Raw genomic sequence first — 26,383 nt, forward strand, 5'->3', positions numbered from 1 at the left:
TGTGTGATTTAAATTCTATAACTCCTCCTGCATTTGAGAGAGAAATATGCAGTAAACTCATCAAAGCAATACAACAGTACGATTGTCAGTTAATTTATTTCATGATACATTACGATGGCTGAAAAAGTCATTTCACAGATTTTGGTGTTAATACATTCAAAAAACCTAAATTAGCCCACTCTAGTGTTACAGCTTTACTTGGGTGTGTAAAGAACAATCTACCAATTAGAACTTTTAGAAAAACCTTCATTAATACACGTAAGTAAAACATAACTGAACTCAGACAGTCAACTAAGCATTTGTTGCAATCATTTCAAAATGTGGGAGAATAAAAACTTCTTGGTGACATTTAAAAAAAAAAAAAAAGAAAACCCCGAACATGATATTGAAACAGTGTGCATCACCATGTGGTATGTTGATCATACTGAAGCAGGACCTGATAAAGGTGGAAACAAAGGAGTGCAATGACAGAATTTGGTCCAAAAATATTCAACCCTGGTTGAGAAGTTACACAGAAAGGACTTTCTTTGCCAACAATGTGTGAGGCTCGCTGCTACCAGACTAACGGAACAAAGGGTGGAGCGAATAAAAGGAAGTTGTCATGATTAGTATTTCCCACTAGAGGGAGCACCAGCCTTTTTTAATGAGACTTCAACAGCAACTTGTTCTCTCTGCAGTCTTGAGAGGTCGACCTTTCAACACTGCTGCACAGGCACAATCTCACTTTACTCCAGATAGTTTTCATGTTACATCCACAGGCGGGACAATGTAGGCACTTAATGCACAGGTGACGTTGCCAAAACCATCCTGTAAACCCCCCAAAAACAAGCCCCTCACACAACATGGCACAAAGCTAAACTTAAGAGAACCAGCAAAGGCCGAAATACAGACTGACATTTACTTGCCGGTAACCTGCAGTATATCACAGAACATTCAGCCTGCAGCGTTTCTCATTTTAAACTCGGGTGATAAACGGTTTCACAGATTGTTAGTAACAATGCAGATGTGACGAATAAAAACATTCATGCTTAGAAGACATCTCTAAAACCACAAAGTGTAACCTTGTTAATTAGTTCTGATGAGAACTGTTAGATTCCTTTACAAAAAAACACAAAACATATTGGCTTATAATGCTGCACTTGGCTGATGGCTTAGTTAATGTGGCATTTCAGCTGCTTTGAGTTGCAGAGTCTCTGTAGAAACAATGAAACATGGGTGTGTAGTGCGAGAGGAATGGGGGGGGGGGGGGGGGGGGGGTTATGAGGCCGCAAGGAAACAATCTGATAATCAGGTTAAGGCCATTGCTGTCCGTTTGAACTGCACGAAGGAGCCTGAAAAGACTGCAATCCATTCAGAGAGGCATGAAAGGAGCCCTTCCCCGGTTGTCGGCGTCCCCCCCCCTCAGTCGTCGGCGACAATGGACAGAGCACGCAACTCGCTGAGCTTGGCCTCGGTCTCCCTCTCCCTCTGCTCGTCAGTCAGCCCGGCTTGGTCGATCTGGTCCGTTAACTCGCTGAAGATCTTGTACATTTCGGTGAAATAGACAACCTGGGGAGCAGAAAGAGAAAAAAAATAGTCCCGTCTGTTAGAAGCTCGAGAGGGTACACGGACCTTTGCTTCGATGCCTCTCAGGAAAAACTCCCAACAAATTCATATCCAGACTCGCACAATCTAACCTTGTTCTTACTCACACTAGTCTGACGCTGCTGGTCTCATACCTCTTCAACTCTGCTAATGAGAAGTGATTTGAAAAGGAGAAGAGGGAGCCCGCGGATATCAAACAACTCCGACAAAGCCCCAAAAACCCCAGCACTTCAGTGGGTAGTGACCCTGCTTTTCTCTCCCAATCTGAACAAGAGATAGAGAGTGTTCACTGAAAGCTTTCTTGACACTTCCCACCCCTGCTTCTTCCCCTTAGTTCATGAGTCAGGCTCCCTGGAGAGTTGCTTTGATGATTAATAGACTTTAATCACATTACAAGACTCCAGAAGAGTAGGCAGAGAATGAAAGTACTGGGAAACACAACCCCTTGAAACCCACACACACACACACATCTCAATATTTATTCATGCAGCGATGCATACAATACCATGCTCTTAAGAGGGCAACATTGGCTTCTCTGAAACTGCACGTGTGTCCTATTGTTGGCCGAGACAGCAGCAGGAGAAATGCTTACTGATGTACTAACTCACAACAGAGTAAGGGTTCGGTCAAGCTGGGAATGACCAGGACTCATGCATCGTATGCAGAAGTAACAGTCTCGCTCTGTCAGACCATGTCAGAGTTTCTGAACCACCTTGTACAAGTATTTTTAAGTGCTCAGCCTGAAAGACCTTTGTATGTTTATACCAACATTTGCCACCTAAACCACACGAGTGGGCCGTAAGTATTGGGTTACTGCTGTTTGTGGGGGTAAAGCGGATATTCTTTCCCCTAAAACGTCTTGTTGAAAGGGCCATCGGAAATGTCCATTTGACCAGCGATGATGAACACTGATCTGGTGTACATCGAGTGCCCTCTGTAGCAGAGACACTCTGCTATTACAATTAGTCCAGTCACCAGGCGGAGTAAACACAGCCTGTGACCACCTACGGTACAAAAAGGAGTCTTTGGGTAAAAGCAGAGCTTGAAATGAAATGACTTGTGTCTGGACATTTTAACATACCACAGTCTCAGCTGCTTAACATGCATACAGAGAGGTTACACTTTGACCTCTTAGCCCACTAAAGTAATGAATAATGTATGTTGCATTCTGTCCAGTAGGTCCTGAAACATTGTGTGGCCACTGTTTTAGGGAAACAAAGACAATCAACTGGGAAAAGGACAAAGAAAGCAATCTTTCAAAATATCTTCTTTTTTTTTTGAAGAAGAACACATGAAGCAGAGGATGCAAAACGGTGAAAAAAAAAAATCAAGACAATGTCTCAATTCATCAACATCTGTACAGGTGGACAGGTCAAGCCCAGTGTAGCGCTGACGGTTTCAGGACAGGACTTGTGATAGTGAAGCTGAAGGCTCACAACAAAGGCAGCCTTGTGCCTTTTCCTGCTGCCGCTGGGAGCTGAGCAGCAACAGCGGCTGGGAGGGAAGGGAGTGGAGGATGAAACCAAGTACATGCAGGCTGGGGATGAGGGCCACTGGCCACCCACGTGTGGCTCTGTGTGTGTGTGTGTAAACATGTGTAAAGGCTCATTCATGTGCTTGAGCTACATGAATACAGATAATGTAGACTGAATAATAAAAGCATAACTGATTAATAACAACCCTTGCACAATGCAAAGCCACGTAAAAATATGATTTAACCTTAAAAAAGACCTGAGCTCAGATAGAACATTAAATATTTCCACAAATCAGATTGTTCAGTTTGCTAATTTTAAGTTCAAAGTAGAACACAGAATTCCATAATTGGCATTAGGTCGAGGATAATCTAGTTTACTGATTAGGAGTGTGCCAGTGACCGTCCCAAAGAGGAAATGGCATGGCCAGGCAGGTCTGGGGTGGGGGAGGGGGACACGGTGGCGCTAACTTGAGACGTCCAGCTGCTTTAAGAGAAGCTTCAGGTCAGAGGACGACATGCAGGGCTGCAGTGGAGCCAGACAGATGAGGCCTTCCTGGGCTAAACACAGCAGTGTGGGCCGTCACTGGGGGTTAATCTCATTTGGACGGCGTGGAGGGAGACAGACTGCCAGGATCGTACACTCCCTTCCAACAGACACTTCATCCACTGTTTAATCAACAAGCTCGGAGGGCGTAACAGACACTGCGGAGTGAGCGTGTGTGTGTGTGTGTGTGTGTGCGTGCACAAGCGCCTTATTGTTTGTGCATCTCCAGAGGGGAGAGATCACTAACCTGCGCCCTGATGAGAGCCTCAAAGCTGGGCTGGAAGTAGTCGATGCGGCTGTAGTAGAACTTGGGCATCTCGTCCAGCAGCTGCTTGTTCTTGGCCTCGAAGTCCTCCCTGACCGGCCGGAGCTCCTCTCTGGCCTGGGGTGTGGAGGGAAGAGAGGAAACAAAAGAACTGCTCAACATTGATCATCAGCACTTCTAATTTGTACACAACATAGATACAGGTTTGCTTTGAGTATTCCAGCAACGGAGCCATCTTTAGTGTCTTTCTTATTGTTCAGAAAGATTTTTGCCTAATTCCCACGAAGAAGCAGTGCAAAAAAAAAAAAAAAGAAGAAAAGGCTGTAATCACGACCACAGTGAGGAGGAGTGGGTTATGTGGGCAGACTTGGCTGTGAGTGGACTCCAGCACCACTGATGTGTGTGTGTGTGTGTGTGTGTGTGAATGTATTAGTGGGTAGTCTACTGTAGGCATGGAGTTATGGAATGCACAATGAATATGTGTGAGAGGGTGAGAATGTTTATTAAGGGGAGGGAGGGGGGGGGGGTTGCTATATTAAAACCACAGCATATTGTTTGTCTCCTGCTTCATGGTGTGGTCTCTTCACAGTAGTTAGTTGTCTTTACACATGCCAGTTGAAATGGCATACAAGTGGTTTGTCAGGATCATTTCTTTAAGTGCACGGGGACTCAAAGGGCAGCGATGTAGGGGCCTCTTCAAGGCTTTGTTCCCCTGACAGTGCTTTTCTCAATGTGTGTGGGTGGCTCGCTATGTGAGGATGTGTTAGAGGCAATAGCATAGGCAGCACTGCAGCGCTATCTGTGAATGTGTGCGCTTCTGTAGTGGCCTTATGGTGTGTGTGTGTGTGTCTACCATTCTCAATTACGTGACTGTAGATGTGCAGCAGCGCCTTTTTGAAAAGGCACTACTTGAGAGCCTGCTAGCTTGCGTGGGTGAAGAAGCACACATGTACAGTGTGCATGTGTGCTCAACTATTTTTGTTCATATCCAGTCAGCATTTGTGTCTTTTTTTGCCCACTTATTGCGCCCTATTCACAATACGCGCAACATGCAAGAGCACGTGAACTCTGCCCCTCTGCAGATAGAGGGAGCACTGGAGTGGACCGACACGTGCACCGATGCAATGCTTTAAACTCAACAGTACCTGATGTAGTTTGACCATAACCGGCCCGGTTTTTTCCTTCTCTTCATACTTCTCCGCTTTGGATTGCAAGCGTTTGTAGTCCTGCAGAGCCTGCTCCCGGCGCTTCACTGCCATGTTGAGGCTGGGGAAGACGCCGCTGTATCTGCAACAAACCAGCACACAGACAACCTTAGACATCTGGGACACAACCAATAGGGCACGAAACAAAACACACAAGCGTGCATGTGTGCAAGCAAAGAAATACCCAGACACTCGCATCAGAGTACTCAAACGGAAAAAAAGGAAATGATCCCAGAATTTTTTGAAGTTGCTGAAATCATTAAAACAGCTTTTCTTGCTCTATGAAATGTGTAGACATGCATTCTGCATCCGATCTTAATAAAAGTCATTATGAATATAAATCCCTCTCCTCAACATCTTATTGTGGCGGGGCTCTTAAACCCCAGAGGACAGCTCTGCATTGAGCTCTAATCTATTATCTAATTACTCTAGTTCAAAATGGCATGAAACAATTCATTTTGTGACAATTATCATATTCCAAATGAAAATATATTCTTCCAACGAGAATCCTGGTCTTCAGCACTAAAAATAGGAAAACACTCATCTGTAACTTAGCAACAGGAGTCTGAGCTTCATCCTGGGACTTGTTGCACTGGTTGTGTGGCTGCTGCTAATGGGAAGCAGGAACACTGTATTGAGTCAATGTAATAATGTAATATTCAATAGAAAACAATCAACAAAGCTGGTGGATAGCCAACATATAAACTACAAGATTATCGTCATTATTCGCAGCGTTATTTGCTAGTTAGTAATGCCTCATTTTACAAGCAAAAAAATAAAAGAAAGGAAAAGAAAATGTAACAAATGCGTCGTTAACAAATTATTACCAAAGCAAACTCAGCAAGACGAACATTAATGAACTGATTCTGAGTCTTTCTGGACACAAACCAGTGACAGTGTTTTTAGAAAGAAGGCCAAACAGGTGTCTCCTACATGTGAGTCAGTCATAAATACACTCGTAATGAAGAGTGAGATGCAGCTCTTTTGAATGACTCATTTAAAGCATTTCATCAACTGTGTAGGCACACTACGACAACAGTTTATTATGCGAGCCTCGGCTGCCCATAGCGCTGTTAGCAACACAATGTGTGGGCTTCATGACTTACGTTCCTCTCCGTGCCAACCCTTGCCCTGCTCTGCACAGCAGATGAGGGAGCCACTGAGAACTCCTCTGGATTGATTGTGAAATCCTAGATTGCGGTCGTGTCTGAATGTGCACCTTACCAGAGGGTGGGGGGGGGGGGGGGGGTATGAGATGTAGAAAGTGAAGCTCAGTCAAGCAAGGATTGTTTCCTACAGGAAGTTAGGCAAGGAGTGGTCTCGTAGCGTTTGAGTGACATCACGGAGCTCGGCTCAGCCCAGCCCTGCAACCCACGCTCAACCGCTATTTATAAAATACCACTTTGGCCCAGTTTATGGCAGGAGTCGATGCCGATCCTCAAGTCTACTATCTGCTCCAGTGTACACGTGCTTGACGTGCCAAGGGATTACGTAACTGCCCTCGAGGCAAAGACTGCTCTCCAACACTATTGGCTGATGACAACGCAGCGGCAAACCAGCTTTCAGATGACACAAAAGGGCTGATCGCATTCTCACCGGTGCACTTCACCTGACAGGCACGGAGCAATTTCCTCATGACACATCATGATGGCAACACTGCCAGCAACTACTATGTTTCAGTACACTAAGAGACTTAAGGGCCACTGGAGGAGGAGGAAGAGCTAGACACAGAGCCAACAGCTTGTTAACCCACTCCTGTCCTATCCATGCTGGATGTGGATGTCTCACTTACATTCAGGGCTCTCTGTGTCCAGACGTTACAGTGACTCAGCTGTGTCAAAGGCTCCCACACGAGAATACGCAGCAGCAGCCCTGGTTGAAGGTGACTGTGTATTTGTAATGATAGCTACTGGACATTTCCCTCGATGTCCTGAGAGTAGCTGGACGACGAGCAGTCAGCCGGGCTAGGTCTGCGTCTGCGGTCGGCCTCGTCTGGACGAGGTCTTGGGACCTCACCACTGTACATGTGACAGGTCAGGGTGTGGTGAAACAAGCTGGACGGAAATAGCATCTGGACCAGAGAGTTTCTTTATGAGCAGCTAGCCAATCCACAGACAGGCCAGTCGGACCCACCGGCCAAGCCCAAGTCTGGTCTAGACACCCTCAGTCTAGGAAGCTGGCTGATCCCTTCAGACGACCAACATCACATAACTCACTACTGCAGAAAACACAATGTGTATGTGCAAATTACCACTTCCAAAGTGTCACAACTTCAGAAGAAGACTGAGGAATGTCTGACAAGGTTACATCCCGGGGCCAGTTCTGTTACGATACGCTGGCTGTGAATGTAAAATAACTACCACCTCTCCTGTAAATGGTTTCAGAGCAGCGGGCCATGGGAACCTGTGAGTGAGTGACGTACATGCCAGCAGAACCTCCTTTGTCTCAGAAGGAGAGTTTGATCTGCAGCAACTTGCCTTCTGCTTTGTTGATCAAAACTCAGGTAGCCTGGAAACACGATACACCAGATAAGAGGTGGGAAACAGATTTATAACGTCATAGCAAACAAACACCATGGGTACCAAATGGAAACGTAATCACTGCACCCCCCCTGCCCAAAAAAATATCATCAGCCCACAGCAAAGGACAATTGGCCTCACAACCTGCACCAGGGGCCTTCCTCTGAGTGACAGGGGGGAATCATGTGGCTCGTCTAGTCACAGCTCGACCCGGGGCAGAGGTCTCCAAACAGGCTTGACTTCTGTCGCACCCAAAAGACTAACGGAGCAGAAAGGGCTAGGTTAGGAGGCCTGGATAACACAAATGCCTCAATGCCCACGCACTCCCCCCCCTCTCCCCTCACAGTGATGTCATCGAGTGACCCCGCTGAGTGGACAAAACTCACATCTGAGCCTGAGAGAGAGGAAGAGACAGAGGGAGAGGTCGAGGCCTCTTTTTCATTTACTGCACATTTTACAAGTACTAAGAATGCCAACATTTCAAATGGCAATAACACACGGACACAAGCACATATCTAACACACACACAACCCATTCATCTTCAATTAACGTTCTCCTTTTCAACTCTTCTCTAATTCTCTTCATGATGACACAGAATCACCAATAGAGTATTTTGAGACTAAGTAATGACAAAATATTCATTAGTGACGGACTAATGGAATCTTAATGGAAGCTTTAAAGTATAGTAGCTTTTGTGTCTCCGTTTTCAATAGAAGTCACTTAGTAATAAAACTAATAATTAATAGTGCAGTGTTTTTAAGGAGGGGGAAAAAAAGTTAATATAGAGGCTTCAAAACACATTCATGAACCTACTTCCTCTGCTCAATTTCAGAATCATGTAAATTCCTAACTTTACGGTCTAAAATACCATATCTGTGAGACAGCACCCCCTCAAAACTCTGGGTTGGTGTGTGTTTGTGTGAGAGTGTGTGCACTGTCCTGAGACAGCTCCCCTCCTCAACCAATCCACGGCTCTGGGCCCAGGAAGCTGGGCCCAGAGCCATATTCTGAGCCTGCCCACACGTCCGCCTTCCGCCCACCAGGAAGAGGAAATTAGAACCATTCCATCCTGTCATTGCTCCGCCACCAGAGCACACAAGGAGGACGGGGCTTAACTAACACACACACACACACACACACACACACACACACACACACACACACACACACACACACACACACACACACACACACACCCTATTTGTTTAACAGCGGAATCTCTTGACATTGGTTATTTAAAAAACTAAAAAAAAGAACTAACAAGCTTCTTGGGTTCAACATAAACCTGCAATAGAAACATAATGCACGCGTTCTCATAAGCAGCATATGTATAATCAATCTCCTGGGAGGAGCCAAGAGGAGGAAGCATAACCTTAACAAGCGCTCCGGAAGAAGGGTGGGATAGTCCAACCACTCCCTTCAGTACCTCTGCTTTGCATGCGTGTGTACAGTGTGTGTGTGTGTGTGTGTGTGTGTGCATGTGTGTAAAAAGTGAGGCTTAAGGAATGGAATAGCATTCACCGCCTTCTCAAAAGGGGGCGAATATTAGGAATGAGAACCAAATAAACCTTCTTCCAGACGCACGGCCATCACAGCAGCACTGCTCGCTCACTCGTTAGTTTTTACAATCCGTACTAGACTCCAGGCCTTCCTGTGGTCCAGCACTACCAGTGTAAAGAGCTGCGTCAGCAATACACATGTTACAAGGCACTGAATCTGCCCAGTGTGTCATATGGATTTACCACACCAGGAACATTGAGCCACAAAAACTGAACTATTACAACTTTACAATACTTTCCTGTGATTTTAGAATGCATCTAAATTCACTGTGTGAACAAAAACTCCAAACAAATGTTAAACTTGCTAAACTACTATTTCCCCCTGGTCTGAGTCATTTAACGTCAACCCTTAAAATATAGATTATAAGAAATGAAGACGGACACTTACTTTTTCAGAGGGTCAATAACCGTCTTCTGGATCTGGAGGACCTGTAGTAAAAAGAACAATTGTTAACACAAGTACAGAGCACCTCTATAGAGACGTTACACATTGTTATGCATTGTCAAATTAAATTACATCAAAACTTAAGTCGGAACAAAATAGCAACTACGTCGCTCGCTCATTAGCTGCAAAGTAATGTCACAAACATCAACAATTGTGCATATTTCAAACGGAGCACTCAAGAAAAGGGGGGGGGGGGCTTGCAAAGAAACTTTCGTGACGTTGACTCTCTTATTGTACACAAGCCCCGAGGAGAAACACTCTGAATATTCATTGAGCTTGCGATACAAAAGGATGGAACTGTCAGGGGACGGACATGAAAGCAAAGCCCAACTGATTTCAAATGCTGTGGAGGGTGGGCTGCCTTACAAGATGAAAGTTCTTTGCAAACAAACATTTTAACAATAACAGTTTATATATTTTTCTGCATTCTCCGTCTGGTTGCCAGAACTGACAGGGGAGGGGAAAGGGGGGGGGGGGGGTGTGTTAAATGGAAGTAAATGAACATCTCATCACGAAGCCTCCAGCCCCAAGTCTCATCGACAGAAGTTGCCGCACAATTAATAAAAGTTTCCAAGCGTCATTTACATTTACAGATTCAAAAAACGACCGTTCCTGCTGGAGTTAAATCAGGCGATGGAGTCAAGCGAACGGTGAAGAAGAATTTAAAAACGGCGAGATGCGAAGTGACAGCTGCGTGCTAACAGAGAGCTGCTCCACTAATCATATGTTCACTCGCTATTGGAAGGACAGTCAATCACACACTACAGCAAGGAAGCACGATCGCAGCTGTGCTCTGGAAGAAATGCCCCGACCATCGCTGAGCACATGCAGCAACGCTCACTGCTTCACACGGGCACATTTTCCGAGCACAAAATGGTTGATTGTTGTTCGAGGGGAAAACAGAGAACCAATAACAAATAAGTACATGGGAATTCACATTTTCTTTGTTTTACATATTCACACCATCCACCCCCCCCAGCGAGGAGGGAGAACAACAGCGGCAGATTTGCTTAAGCATGCTGGTGCCCTCTACCCTCTGCCCCTACCCACAGTGAAGGGGGGGGGGGGGCAGAGCTATTCCTTGGAGGCCCCTGCAGAGCCCGAGGCCAGCGCTCAAGCAACAGTCTCCATCAGTGAGTCACGGGGCAGAGGCCATCCCGGCACACAGGCCTCCCAAAAATACACACAGATCGCAGAGGAAATCAATATCCCTCCGAACGGAGCATCCTCTGCTGCGCCGCTGCCATCTACACTGGGGCTCAGCTTCGACAGCAGTGTGCCGGCGGGGCTGTGCGCCCTCCTCACAGCCCCAGAAATAAAACACACAGACCTGGGCCACTGCTGCCTTCATTATCGCTGCACGTTTTATCTGCTGGCTCTCTCTCACTTGCGGGCCCCGCGGCGGAAACATCTCGACTCGACGCGGGGAAGAGCAAAGGGTGGATGCTTTTGTGTCTGTTTCGCAGGAGCGATAGGGTTTGTTGCCGGTGCCGTCAGATTCAACAGTCGGCTTGAAGGGAGAAGCTCGAGTAGTGGTGAGCCGTGCTGGATTTTAAACACAGAGCAAACCTGGGGTGATATTCACACATAGCAGGCCGACCAAAAAAAAAAAGTTCTCACAATCACTATTTAGCCTTCAGCTCACTTTCAGCCACACAGCCCTTTCCCTAAACCCGGACCGGAACATTGTGTTAAGGATTTTTATTTAGTAAGACTGAAAGAAGTGCAGAGAAATTCAGGTGTGACCTGGCTGTCAAAAATCCACTCCGGATTAAAGAGCGATATAAAAACAACAACCACGTAGAAGCACGTCAATAACGTTGGCGAGTATTGTCCTCCACCAGTGAAAAACTGTGCTGGAATCAAAGTGCCGAGCGGAATCAATGTCAAACACGTCCCAGCCAAACAAGAAAACTACACAACATGGAGCCAAAACTGTACACTACAAAGACACGTTACGCCTGGTGCTACTAGAGACTGCTTAAAATGTGAAAATACAAAATCACATGAGATGACTGAGAGACTTGATGATGGCAGATATAAAGGTTACAGTTTTAGTCTGTCTTCAAACTTTGGTCTGCAAATGATGTGGCGAGGAAGAGGTGGATTTAAAGTACCCAGCATCCTTCAGCCAATGATAGTCAAGTGTGTGTAGATACACGGGTGAAACATTTTCTCCAGTTCCAAATTCGAAAACAGAGAAAATGGAAAAAATAAAAAAAATATTGATACAGTATGAAAATCTGAAGAATGTAAAAGTTGCTCTATACTGAAAACGCTGGAACTGGCAGGATTGCTCTGCTGGGCGCTCAACCAAGGCAAGTCCTGGAACATATACGCACCCCGGGTCACAAACCCACACGCTCCATCCAACACACATTCTACTTTGTCTAGTCACTCAAAATGGCTCGTGTAAAACGTGATGAGCTGTGAGCAAAGCCATGTCTGAAAGCCTGCCGTGTTACAGCTGGAGAAGAAAGGAGAGACACTAAAAGTGACAGCACTGCTGCAGCATCGCTGCTTATAATCCACTTAACACGCTGTGCATATTATATATTCAATACAATCATTTCACTTTCTTTGTCACATTTAAGTCGCCTTTTTTTTTATAAAAGTAGACGGTACATTAGAAACCTAGTATTCCACTTACTCACTCATCACATGCATTTTGAAATACGTGTTCAATCTCAGACGCATGAAAGTTCTCAATGTGCTTTTCCAGAGATACTACTTTGGAATAAAAATAATTCCCCATGTATTCATTTTCTCCACATTTTATTATCATTGTTGTGTCGTTATGAAATCATTCTGACACACAACTAAATGTGAAAATAAAGAGGATTTTTTTTAAGGCAACAAATGTCAAAAAAAAAAAGCCCAAAACACTGAACAGCAGGTCAATGAGTCAAAAAAAACACAGATGGAAAAGAAAGTCACTCTGTATACACCTTAGTGTGATCTCCTGTATTCTCTCCCCTTCACAGTGTAGCGCCTCGAGGATGCACACACATGCCGTGCCACTGTGATTCACTTCATAACTACCTGTGGCGATGACTCTAATCACAAAACCTGACGTGCACCTGGCAAATAATCTGAAGAGGCCCGATAGCCAAAGAAGAGATCTTCGCAAAGTACAGCTGTGAGACGGCGAGCTCTGTGAAAGAAATGTCTGCTTGTGAGCGGTTGCCCCTTAGGACAGAACATGCAAGAGTGAAAGCAAACAAAGATGACAGGAAACACACTGCAAATTAAAACAATACTCTCAATACCAGAACACAAATAAAGTACAATAAGAGGGAAAACACAAGTGACTCTCGTGTCTCATCTAGTTCTACCAACAGAAACGTGATTTGAAAGGTTTATATAAAAAGTGTTGTAAGCTTTATGAATTCAAGCTGATAACAGTTGCTCTTCTCCATAAAGAAGGAAAAATAAACCTTTTTGCTGTAACCTTGCAAGTTATAGTATGTCGTATGAAAAGTGTTGAACTGAAGCCAAAGGTTTGTTTCAATAAGTAGTACTTGTTCACCATGCATAGAGGTACTCCTCTACTTCTATAGATTTTGTGGAAGGACATAACAGTATTTTCCTGCCTTTCCATTGTACGAGTTATTTTAGACACCAGTGAGTCACAAGTGCATCAATCTTCACAGCTGATAACCAGTAGCTGGAGCTTATAGAGGATGATGCCACAGATGCTTTTCAAAAAACAGCAGAAGGAAAGGCATACGGATAGTTTTTAGTCCACAGGCTGCACAATATTGACAAATATGAAAACATGCATTTTCAACAAAAACCCCGTCTAGTTTCCTACTTTGTATGTCTGAGGAAAGACATTTCCCCCGATGCTATTCTAATGGTATCCGTGCCAATGGCAAGTGCCAAGGAAACAAAGCAGAGAAAGACTGAAAAAAGAAGAGTGAGATAACACAATAAAAATGAAAAGAGTGAGAGACGTGTGTGGGAACGGGTCTGACCTTCTCCTGGTTGAAGGAATCCATCCTTCTCATGGCCGTATCTAAAGAGGTCATGGACTCCAGGAAGGCCTGGTCCTGCTCACACAGCGGGTTACTCAGCAGGTCTGAGGAGATCTTCACCGCTGCTTTGGACATGGCTGAGACACACACACACACACATCAATGGTTTCTGAAGATGTCCTAATCTTCACATTCTAATCCAATTCAACACCAGATATTTTGCATTTTTCTTAAACATTTTTTGTGGATTACCCTGACTGTTTCATCCGTGTATGTGTTTGTTTGTGGCAGGGTCTTCAAAATTGAGCTTATGGGAAGGAACTAAGCAGCAAAGTGGCACAGTGCTCTTTGCAATGTCTCTAAACTGACAGCAGTGATTACTGTTAATCTACACACATGCCACGTTGTTTAGACACAGAGCGCAGATCAGATTATGGCTTCACAGTCAGAATAAATGAGCTTCACTGAGGAGATGCAAGCTGACAGGGAAAAGGCTGTGGTGAAAATGGGCTTCGTGGAGATCTGGAACAGTCATTGGTCTCTTTTCACACTGCCTCAGGATTCTCTCAAGACCAATTTACAACCAATCAATTATCGTTGTGTGCCGCTTCCGCATCTTTCTACCATTTGACAGGTAACAAATTGCTTGATTTGGCCTCGTCTTATATGACAGAGAGACGTGTTTATTATGGGGCCATGAAAAGCAAAAGGTGACCCGAGGGTAGTGATTTAATTATTTGTGTTAGCGAGGTGCAAATAAGTAAAGCTCAAGTCACCTGGGACTGAAACCTCATGAACACTTCCTCCCTGCCACTTTCTGCGCCTGCTGTTACTTAAGTCTAATTGTGAACCGGAGCAAGCCTTAAAAAAAAGATATTATTCTCCGTCGCCGGCTAATTGGAAGCGAGTTCAATAGAGTTCTGCAAATCACCACCCTTGACTTGACGAATACCGGTTGATATAGAAAGCAGTGTATATTAAATGCAGTGCTGACATGCAGAGTAGGTCCAGCTCTTTGTTCGGTAGCAGTTGTTGGGAGACGGGACCTGTGCAACAGATGGAATCCATTAACGGTAATGAGGGCCTGACAGCTACGACACTTTGATGATGCCGACATCCATATTTCAGAGCACAAAGGAGAGGAAATGAAGAAGTCTCTCACTCCTCCATCCGTCCCCGATCCTCCACCCCCACAACTGACTACTTACCACAGGCCATGTCTATTGCCGCTTCCAAAAGTACACAACTCCATAACCAACAAATAAGCAGATAAAAGAGTCGAGTAAACATGGTTTCTGTGGCCGACAATTGCTTGAATAAATGAGGGCAGAGATGGTAGACGAACCGAGCCCTACTCATATGAATCCCAAACACACACTATGATCACTATGATCGCCTGGAAAAACCTATAAAAGATGATGGTGCAGGCCTGCACCGTGTCGTCTCATTTGTCGAGTCCTTCAGAGAACTGCTGCACAACCAAAAACGAAAAAAACCAAGTCTTTCTAGCCCTGAAAAACCTGCCAAGCAACATCAAGTGTGTTGGTGAACAAGTGGAGATCAATGGCACGCCAGGCGGTAACACACACACACACACACACACATTAGTAGTAGAACACACCTAAATCAGCCTCAGTGCTTTTCTTCATGTCCTTGTGAAGCTTTTTCGTCTGATCCTCCAGCCTGTGAGACGAGAAGGAGAATGATGATCAGCCAGCTTCTGGTCAGGGAACACAGTAAAGCAACACTGACAACAATGGGAAATATGGACAAGCAATAGCATTAGACAGAGAAGAGGAAACAACACCGAACATGACAAACATGGTACACGGTCTCCACATTTCATATCACGAATCACAATCAAATCTATATGTTTTTCAACACAGATTCCATCCATTCAAGACGTATTGACAAGAAAACATCCAAACCAAAATCCTTGAAAAGGAAATTAGTATATTAAAAAATAAAACATGGTTCAAGAAGGAATTACACATTTCATTGATTCCACATAAAATGCTATTATAACATCCGTATGCTAATTAATAATTCAGGGAATCCTTCTTGTTACTGTCAACTACGTTTCCTCTGAAAAGCATTAATGTCTTCAATCATTCCACCACTCATATTCCATTGATGGGTGTTAAAAATGGCAATTACCAGACTATGGAGGCTGAAAACACACGCCATTCATTACATCAATTAAGGCAAACGAGGGGTTTAGAATCTCCCCCGAGACTGCTGTCATATCACTTCTCCTGTTTGATGAAAAAGGGAATGTGGTGGTTTCATTTCCGTCTTTGCTTTGAGGTATTATACTAACAGGGAGGACAATAGCTGTGCAATCCCAAAGGATTTCTGGTGGGGGCACTATGGCCACCGGCCATAAGATTTAGGACACTGGTAACCCACAGCTGGCAGTCTGTTGTCTCCAAATACAGGGATTGGGCTGTTTTTAAAAAAATTGTTCAACAGCTGGGAAATAAACAAATAGTGGTTTGTTACAGCGTTAGCACATGTGCATGAAGGTTCTCTGCTGCCTCAACACTGACTGTTGAACCTAAGGAGTCGGGCTTCAAAGGAATAATGCACCATAAAGTATTATTAATTTATCAATGAAGCGTTTAATATGTTCATAGAACACACAATGACACGGCTCCATTTCATAACAAGTGACAGGACAGGTAAGGAAACATTCAACTCCAAATAGAGCAGCATACTGTGTTATTATCAAATTAAACCAAACAGCTCGTGCAACAGGATCCAAAGAGATTTGAAGCCATGTAACTTCTTAGTTAAATATGTTTTAGTCACCAAATAGCATGCGGGGTTCTCGGCAACTGTCAACAACAGCAGTAGAAACATTTAATGGTGTTAGCCGTGTCAGTTTGCATTTGTAATAGCTTTGATTTTCAGACTCATCTGTAACTGCAATGTAATTTATTCATGTGTTTGTACTAACAAAGGGCCAGTAAACTGCGAGGGTGTCGGGTCTAAGGGTAACTGAGAATCAGTGATCGTTCCCCATCATCATCATGGGATCTTGTCCTCCGCATGCTTTTGTCTGTCTTGACGCGTTTCAGGATTCTGCACTGAATCGCCACAGACCAGATGGAGGTTGTTCCAAAAATGTCATTTGCAGTAAATGATGTAACTTCATCGCTTATTGTTCACACAACATGGACAGAAAAGCACTCTGTCAGAACAATCTCCACAGTAACTTCTTGTATTTCGCTCGCCAATTAGATGGAACTGGGTCTCATGAGCCATATCAGCCCTCCTCTGAAGCAATCACAATATATTAATACATTAAATAAGACAGTTCTAAATGCAACTCAAATACTCAAATGAGTCCACGGTGGCCTGGACAATGAATGTGCTGATCAAACAATCAAACATCTAAAAGAGAATTTAAAATGTCACTTAAGAGGCAATATTTCAATGCAGCTATTATATTATTATGTGTTTACCCGTGCATCCATGTTAAATAGGCTACTAGTAATCCGATTACTCATGTCTGCATGCTATTAGCGCTGACTGATGCTGTGATGTTTACAAAAACAAACTGGCAACAAGAGAGCCAACAATGATCATTGTTGTTACATTATTACACTATTCATGTCCATGTAAATGCACCTTTAACATCTGGAAATGCTGACATACGGTCAGTGTTCAACAATTTCCGTCTTTGCGATGCCAGCAAGTAGAATCGGTTGAGAAATGTTGAATGCAACTATGAATGCCAGTGGAGTCAATTGAGGGCATTGTGCGAAACAAACCAAAACTAAAATAAGTCGTCTTGTAAATTGGCTGACACAGTTAACACTTGAGCGTAATGAAAGGACGAAAATATGGAAAGAGGAAAATAACAGTGTAACCCTGCCAATCACGGAGATGGAGGATGCAGGATGGTGGGTGAAAAGCATCTCGCTATGTAAACAAAACTAGCATGCACCGAGTCCAATGCCTGCACACTCACGGTGTGTTCTTGTCGTGCTCGTTTGTGGAACTCTTGTTCCAGATAGTGCCTCCTACTTTAAAATGTCTCCCCTCCTCTGTCAGCGCCGACAGTAGGAGAGCCATCCTGGACGAGTGCCAGGTGAGCCCGGAGTCTCTTTCCAAAAAGGTGCTAATAGAGCGGCCGAGTGGAACAGCTGCTGCTCCTCGCTCCCAACGCTGGGCCCTGTGCGGCCACGATCATTCAGACACAACTAGACGGGAGAAATGTGCGCACCTGTACGCAAATGCTGACTAGCAAAAAGTTTGAATATTTATGATAAAGCGGATGTATAACTAACGTTTGATATGAAGGGAAATTAAATGTCATATTTAATCTCTCTCTCTCTCACCACCGCTAATTTCCCATGTCCATAATATGCGTATGCATCAAAAGGTGTTGATGTATAATGTACCTTTGAGTAAAAAAACTAAAAATACCTAACATATTGCTATCAGACTTCTATAACTCTCAGATCTTAATATCAGAATTGGCCTCAGAAACCCTGTAGCGGTGAGGCTGACGTCAAGCTCAGAGAAGCACGCTGCTGTGCACAAGTAGACTTATTTTAGATTCAATATCATTAATCCAACAAGATCCCAAGTCAAATTACACCAAAATCTTTTGTCAGCCAGAAGAAATTCAAAAGCAGGAACCGTGGTTTAGTCTACCAAGTATATTTAGGCCACAGATGCACCGCAGTGTGTTGATATGGATCTCTAGGGTGGAGAACCATAAAGTCTGTACAGGCCTGCTGCTCTGACTCATCTATAAGGTCTATTGGCACCACACCTTCCTGATAATGGGCCCTCCTACTCGACAAAACCTGAGAGGCAAATGGTGCTCCCACTCATTCTGCAGGGCCCTCGGGGAGTTTCTATGTAAGAGAAGGCCCCGATGTGCTGAGCTCTCAGGTCTTGGGTGCTTAAGATCTTTGAACCCCTCTCTCCATTTGTTTCACAGAAACACTGACATCATGTCACTCAATTCAAATTAGGCTGATCGAGTAATATATTTAGACGTTACATTCTTAGTTTAGGCTTTTTAGTCACTTGTCAAATGCCTTTAAAACATCTACACCCATAAATTCATGAAATACTTGGCTACTAGGCTATTTCTGAACACCAATGGTGCATTTACAGGTCATGTCATGAGATTATAACCTTAACTCTAGCTTTAGTCTAAATGCATCAGTGGTTGAGGGAAACATCTAATCTTTCAGACACCATTGTAGCTCAAATGTGGGTCCCTTCACAGTTCAATGTTGAGAAAAGAAAGAAGTGCCCAAACGCAGCAGGGATTGGCAAACTGTGTGTGACAAAGAAACAGTGTGTACCATGAGGAGCATGTTAAGTGTGAGTTTCTCACAGTGCTTTGTAAACATGTAAAGCCAAAATACTTACATGTCAAATTATAAAAAGAATTGTATAATACGCAACAACTATCTAATTCTGGATAAAGCGCGCAAGCATTTCTGAAAAGATTTGTTTTACAGTGTGTCTGGTACATATTTCTCTGACTAGGGAATGAACACATACTTTATGATGAATAATAACACCTTTTCACATGTTAAGTTATTACTTTTGTTTCATTTTATTTGTAAATAACTGATTTTTTTTAAACTTGTGTTAACATGCTTCCTAAAAATAATCAGTTTTCATGTTGGCACAAGGAGACCTCTGAAGGATAACTTTACTTCCATAAAAACTAAATGCGTTCACAGATATAGTGCAGGAGAAACGACCTTTCAGCAAACTGAAAGCACTAAAAGATGATGATTTTACACACGTGCACGCACTGGACCTCTAGCACACAACACACAAAGTAGGGTTTGAGTTGATTATAATCCTATAATCACACATCTTTGATCGTCTACCTTAATATAGACTTCGGTTCAAAATGCAGACTTACTTTTGGAGCTTGTCATATTCTCGCTCGAAGTCTCTTTCAACCTAAAGAAGAACACAATTCAAGTAAAGATTCAATGATTTAAAATGTGTGTCAATTGGATTATCCCATGGCATGAGCACGCGGTACTTGTATACGTACATCATACAACAAGAATGAAGACGTTTAGGTAAATTAGACTGATAACCAATTAAGAAGTGACAACACGGTTTGAGATGTAACACATACTTGCAGCAACCAGTGCTTGTTCTTAGTCTAGATAATGTACATGAGTTGTTGGAGTCTCAAGGCTTGTGTTAGCACTCAACCATGGCTCAATAGTTCCTAGGCCATGTACAAAAAAGGGGTTCCAGGGGGTTGAAGTGGAGGAAACATACTGAGTGCATTCAATTCCCAGGGTCAACAAGGGCCGAGACAGTTTGTCCAACCATGTCTCTAAAACATGCCGAGCAGGTTACAGATGCAGCTTCCCGTCTGGTGGTTCTGTGGGCTCCTGGATGTAAACACAGTGGCTCAAACAATGAGGAGGGCAGCAGTCACTTTGTCACCAGCGGGTCGTCTGACTGGGCCGCCTCTAACCCACTCTCTGGGTGTTTGCCTGGGATGGAACAGGAAGCTGGAAACCCAGTCTGACAGGGACTGCCGGGCCACAGGCCCATTACAGTGGAAGTGGTTTTGTCCAGAGATCACCCACTGACTGTCACTTCAAGGTAACCACCTCTGCCCCCTTTGCATGGGTCAGTAATCACTGTTTCGGGTGAGGTGCTCTGATGACATTCTATAAACTACTATTCATGTTGTATACACCATTTGTGAAACAACTACAGCCAAACCGTCACAAAAACATGGCTTGTTTGCTTGTTTTGGGTTTTTTTTAAATAATGCCTTAAAAGGAAGTTTATATTTATTAATCTCAATAGACTTGGTTGAATTTCATGCACTAAACATTTTAGATTGAGTGAATTGAGTCAACTTTTGTTCTGACTTACGGTTTTAGAGACAATCTGCTTCTTTGGTTGCCCAATCTTGAAGGGAATCCTGAAATAACACAAAAGCAAATGACAGGTGACAGACATAAGCAACTGGCAAACAACTCCCTAAAAAAGGTGGAATTACTGAATGCTTAAGATTGTCATCCGTTGCATGACGGCTGACAGGAGGCTGGCACAGGTCAGAAGGTGAACGGGCGCATCTATCAGATCCCCGACACAAACAATCTGAAGCTGTTAACTCCTGCTTCTCAAAAGCCATGTGTATTACCCACATGTCATCACCGAACACATCTGGCTCCCATTGCAGGCGGATATCACTAAACACAAGTGGTTGTCCCTCTTTACTACATGACCCCGGCTGGCAATCAAACCCAGATGCACACGCCGAGGAAGCCCGATGTATTGGGACTCACAGAGTACAACCAGGACAGTGACTTTTGAGACCATCGCTACAAATGAATCCACGTCTCGGGGGTTTCGTGTAACTGCAGCGGTTGCACCTGATTTTGAGAGTGAAACACAAACTTTTCTTCACTCTTGAAAGTCAAAACACACCGACATCCTGACAATAGTTTTGGTAACAGACAAAGAAACCTGTTCCTCCTTAGTTAAAACACAATCTTTTATCCACATTTCGAACCCTTGCCGTTGCCATAATAAGTTGCTGCCGAGCATCTGACTGCTTTGGGAAAGCGTAAGACGAGAAAAAAAAAAAAGTGCCTTGCCAATGTGCTGGGCTGTAGATTGTCCTTGATGTGGCACTAATAGCCTGAAATCTAAGCTATATGATGGACAGTTGCCGCTGACAGGCAGGGTGAGGCAGCAGCTGCGTCAAAAGAAAGGTGTGTAGACTAATGAGATGGAAAAGAGAGGGTGTGATGTCGGGCCTCGTTGTGCAACCAGGGAATGCTACTGATGTGTGGGGAAGATCCTTTTGATGACAGCTCAATCACAAAACTCAACATGGTCAAATAACACAAGGATTAATCGAGTAAAGAAGAACAGGTTTCACGAGTGGCAGAGGCATCGAGATGTATTTTGATTAGCTGGCCCCGTGCTGCTGCTGCGCTTCAGTTTGTAACTGTCCTGACCTTATCGGGGGTTTCAACAAATCCTGCATCTATTCCAATCTTTACCGATTACTAATGCCTGAAAATATTTTGTTGCTTTTGGCACGGGAGAGAAGTTTCACCCACTGTGTCATCATTCGGGTGAGCCGACACGGAAAATAACCACATCAATTACTCACCACCATCTTTAGGTGACTCACCTTTCGATTACCTGATCACTACACTATTAACGTCATGTTAGGAACTTACGCAAGTAAGCGTCTTTGAAACAGTTTGATTTTCCAAAATACAAACAGCAGCATAATTAATTTAACTAACTACATGTATGTAATGTGGAGATCAGTGCTCTGTCACAGCTACAGTCAGGAGAACCAGCCTCACACACACTACTGCTCTCTTGCGAGATCCATTTTCAAATTGACTCTGAAAAAAACAGCACTTTAGAATAAATTCAGCCTGGTCAGACACGTACCAAACACTAGTTTATTGTGATATGCACATATTCCATGAACCTTATATCCAGTGTTGTAAGCACCTACTTTTGGTCACAACTGTTGCTAATGCAGCATGCCTTTGTTTGTCCCTCATGGTTTGTGATACCACAAACTACAACTGCACACAGTTACACAAGTGACTCACGTATACATCAATAGGTTTTATACTAATTAGTACTGTATGCATCTCGCTACTGTAACAAACTGTCAAACACGTATTCCTCTGAGGGAAATGAAAGGCATCTTACTAATAATATTTGTGATTAATTAATTACCGGTAGTGTGTCTGTGTATGCGTGTGTGATGATTGCTTTGTGCGACTGAATTGTCTTATTATGACGTTGTATGTATAATTTGTCTCAGGTCTATTTTGTAAAAGAGAAGTTGATCTCAATGACACTTCCTGAATAAATAGAAGCTTAATTAACCAATACATGCACTGGCAGTACGTGTCCGTTTTGAAACCGAACTATTAACTGAAACTTAGGGAACATCACACGACTCATACGTAAGAAGAGGACACAGTCAATGTGCTTGTATTCAAAGAGATTTTCGATGTTGCACAACGTTTGGCAACAGCTTTCGATGTTTGCTTGCATTTGGTGGGTGTGTCGGGGAGAAAATCATGACATCAACAGCAACACAAAAAACAACCCCAATGGAAGAGTTAAGTATAAACATTACAGTGTTTAAAACAGCCATCAATGCTCCATGAAACATAAATTTTAATGTTAGCTTTCAATGTTCTCTTTTGCCATGTTTTGGCAGTGCGGACCATGACGGGATTCATTTCTCGATGACATCAAGAGTCCAAGTGTAACTGTATGAGGATGGATTTTCCCTTTAACGTACCAAAAAGGATAGATTTGCTATATTTGGGGTGAAAAAAAAACTGGAGAGTCCTTAATGTTACAGATTCAGAGTGTATCCACTTCTACAAAGAGCCAAAGGAAAGTGGTCACTCTCTTCAACTGCTCATGAGAACTGGCAAACACACAGAGTGAAGTGTGCTTCGGGAGGGAGAGGGAACATGTAGCGGGCGACCAGAGGGAGAAAATGAGGGAGGATGGCAGTCACTGTGAGAATAATTTCGAATGTTTCTTCACACAGCAATCGTTCTGTAGGGCCTGTCACATCTAGAAACGCTGGTAAGTTCGGTCCTGTGAACCCAGAACTTTAGCGTCTGACATGGCAGAGGCCTGACCGCAAGACAGCTGAAGACAGAAAACGTATGTGTTACACCAGCTGAAGTCCAAACTATTCTGAAAGAAAGCTAAGCCTAGTGACGGCAGGCGTGGGCAGCCGAATGTTGCTTTGATATTTAGTGTTAAATACTTACAATTTGATAAAAAAAAATAAAAAATTCTAAAGTATTAATTAGTATTTCTACATATAGAGTATACATATATCGTACATAATCGATAAAACTCATAATAACTTAAGGGACATAAATGAGATAGTTTTAGGAACTAGGATTGTGGAGCATCTCAGTGACAAGTTATTGGTCATATTTGGCCATTGTCCATTTTCAGGCCAAGTTCTGTTACACACTTGCCGTCATCATCAGTGAGATGGTCAACTTGCATTGACGGAGCTATCTGATCTTTGCTGTAATAGGCTACACATCGCTGCCATCAAGCAAGCACGTAGGCAAGAACAAAGACGCAACAGTCTTCTCTATCCGGGACACATTATGCATCGACTGGAAGAACCAATGGCTTTTCACTCGAACTGCAAGTGTGTACGCCATTAGAGGGGCAATGCATCATTCAAGCTTGGGTATTCCACGGAGCACAGAGGGCTAGTTGAAGATGTTGGGAAGTGGAATTGTTCCGACGATGACCCCAAAGTCAAACCTCTCACGTCATAGAGGCAAGTTTGCAGGCCCTACTGGAATGCATCAGTCAGCAGAGCCCATAAAGGACTCTTTTCACTGGTCCAACACCCCGCTCTTGACCTTGTGTTTGGCGGTGCGTGCTGGTGGAAGCGTCGCTCGCCAGCGATTAACTATCCGACTGAAATGTGTGACGACATTCTGCTTCGTTGATTACCGTCTTCCCTGAAAATGGCACTAAGAATATGTAACATATTATGAAGGGAGTTAGTGTACATACACATAACAGTACTGAAAGAGTTCGTTGGTGGCATAATACGCGTTCGGTTCTCCGCATTTCATCTTGAACTGCACGTCATGAATAGTGAGGAACAAGCTCTGTAACTATTCAGACCTCTTTTTAAACTCGTAAACGGCAACACACAACGAGGACTTGTACGACAAAGCTTCCCATACTTATATTCCCATGAAAATCAATTATGGATTTAGCTGAATAGTGAGCAATGCAATAAAATTCAAAACATGTTTTCAAAAGAACAAGACAGAATTCAACCATTATGGATGTTATTGGGTTGCAAACTTCCTAGAAACTGTAGAAGAGAAACAGTCCAGCTTCATTGCTGTCATCGACCAAAAGCCTAAAATGTAAAGACGATGGTCAAATGTGTTGTCTTTGGCTCAGGTTTTTGTCAAACAACCAAAAAGGTCAGACTTGTAAAAACTAACCAAATGTTTATATAACACTATAAAAAATGTAATTGTAATCACTTTCATCATTGACGAATCTGCCATTTTTCTCAAAATGTATTACTTTGGCACACACAGTCCAAAATATATTAATCTCACAATCACATAAGACAATAAACTGCTTCCAGTAGATAACTTCAGACTTGTAGATTAGTTGCCGAAACTTAAGAATGTATTCGGTCTACACAAGAATACAAAAACAACAAAACTCTGTTTGTCATCAGGTCACACATGCTAACGTTAGCTTGTAGCACACTGTCAACACTGACCAGATCCCTTTAAATGGCTTCAGTGTTGACCCTCTTGACCCAACAATCGATGCTAGCTAGCTACATTTACTTTACAAGTAAAGCTAAATAAACAAGCAGCTAGCTAAACCTCTAGGTAGGAGTGTTAGTCTACTCTACTTGTGTAAGTTAACTTATTAACTAATATTTCAGCAAACAAACGAGCCTTAACGTACTGTACAAGTTAGCTAAGCTACGTTAACTCTTTGCAACAACTTACGTTCCCACTTTGCTAGCAACTGTTTAACAAGACACTGATATCTGTCCATGACCCGTCTCACTGTCTCTCAGTGAGGTTATATTTAGTGAGTTTAACAAGCTAACTCCTGTTCATGCTCCTGATGTATAACGTTAGCGCTACCAGGAAATAGCCGGAGCCCGTAAACAAAGCAACTGTCCTTGTTCATTAATGCACAATATCCTCTTAGGTTATACTTTCAATACAACACGCCGAATTAATTATGTAGGTAATACGTACCAGCTCATTGTGACTGAACTTCTATTCCGGTTTCATTGGGTAGTTTTATTATCTTCCAAGGACCTCATCCCCTTCTACCAGTCAAACAGGAAGTCCGGAGATTAGCCGCTTGTGTTTCCTCTAAGGAGGTTTTTGGCAGAAAGCGAAATAAAAATACAACAAACGTTATGATGTGTTCATATAATAATAACAGACGTCTATTGTTCACGTGCTATTGTAAAATGTGTTTAAAATATTCGTGTGTGTGTTTTGGGTATTCGCGTCGGCGTGCGTGTGCTCGTGTGCACGTACAGATCCAAGTAAACTGAAGGCAAGTGATATTTTTCTTTATTCAAGTACTTACATAGAAATAACAAAACAATTGCATTACAACAAACTGAAGTGCCAAGTAAACAGGGGAGCACATCTCCCCATCACAAGGATATAGTAAAATTCATTTCAATATTCAGCTCATCATAAAATTACCTTATTATAAGGTAATAAAAACATGAAATAGGCTAAAGACATCCACAACATTCTAAACAAGACCCTTTGTTTTCTTAAAAAAACAAAAAAAAAAACAGAACAGTTATCCCAGTGTGTGTTTTCAATTGTCTATCTTGAATTGTTGTTGGGTTTATCCCATTTCACCCAATGTGACTTATTTTCATGCATAATAAAGAAATGAGCACCACCCACAGCATCTGAGGGTAGCATTTCCGTGCACATGCAAACATGAGGATATACTGTAATGAAAAGAAAACACAACACAACAGAAAACAGTGAGTATCGACTCCATCTGAACACCATAGTGTCACCGTTGAAGACCACAAAATCCCTGAAGCCACCCTGTAGTCCATAAGATGACATGAGTAGCCTATAATATCTACACATTATTGAAATCTCTTCAAACATGAGGGTTTAAAAAAAAAATCTTGTAATTATTTATTGTCATAAAAGAGCCCAAGCCTATTGCCCTGCCCAAGGCCAACGTCACGGAGACTAAATCAAACAGTTTAACACAAACA

The 26,383-nt window shown here is 43.2% G+C and overlaps 1 protein-coding gene across 1 annotated transcript; it reads right to left on the reverse strand.

Moving 5' to 3' along the window:
* Positions 1 to 77: 77 nt before the first annotated feature.
* On the reverse strand, positions 78 to 25,467 carry bin3 (bridging integrator 3). The gene is made up of 9 exons (XM_079270066.1): positions 25,377 to 25,467; positions 20,464 to 20,512; positions 19,478 to 19,518; positions 15,194 to 15,255; positions 13,573 to 13,709; positions 9,539 to 9,579; positions 5,013 to 5,154; positions 3,850 to 3,984; positions 78 to 1,548 (listed from the first exon to the last, which is right to left on the reverse strand). Exons 1-9 carry the CDS (start codon positions 25,382 to 25,384, stop codon positions 1,402 to 1,404), a joined length of 762 nt encoding a protein of 253 aa, XP_079126192.1. The 5' UTR covers positions 25,385 to 25,467; the 3' UTR covers positions 78 to 1,401.
* Between the last annotated feature and the right edge of the window lie 916 nt (positions 25,468 to 26,383).

The sequence above is a fragment of the Melanostigma gelatinosum genome (assembly GCF_949748355.1).
Source record: "Melanostigma gelatinosum genome assembly, chromosome: 6".
NCBI classification, from domain to species: domain Eukaryota; kingdom Metazoa; phylum Chordata; class Actinopteri; order Perciformes; family Zoarcidae; genus Melanostigma; species Melanostigma gelatinosum.

Excerpts from the sequence above, each read along its gene's own strand:
- bin3 (XM_079270066.1), bottom strand. Across the intron at positions 19,519-20,463 it reads AGCAGATTGTCTCTAAAACC|GTTGAAAGAGACTTCGAGCG; the intron begins GTAAGTCAGAAC and ends GTTCTTCTTTAG. Across the intron at positions 9,580-13,572 it reads ATTCCTTCAACCAGGAGAAG|GTCCTCCAGATCCAGAAGAC; the intron begins GTCAGACCCGTT and ends TTTTTACTACAG.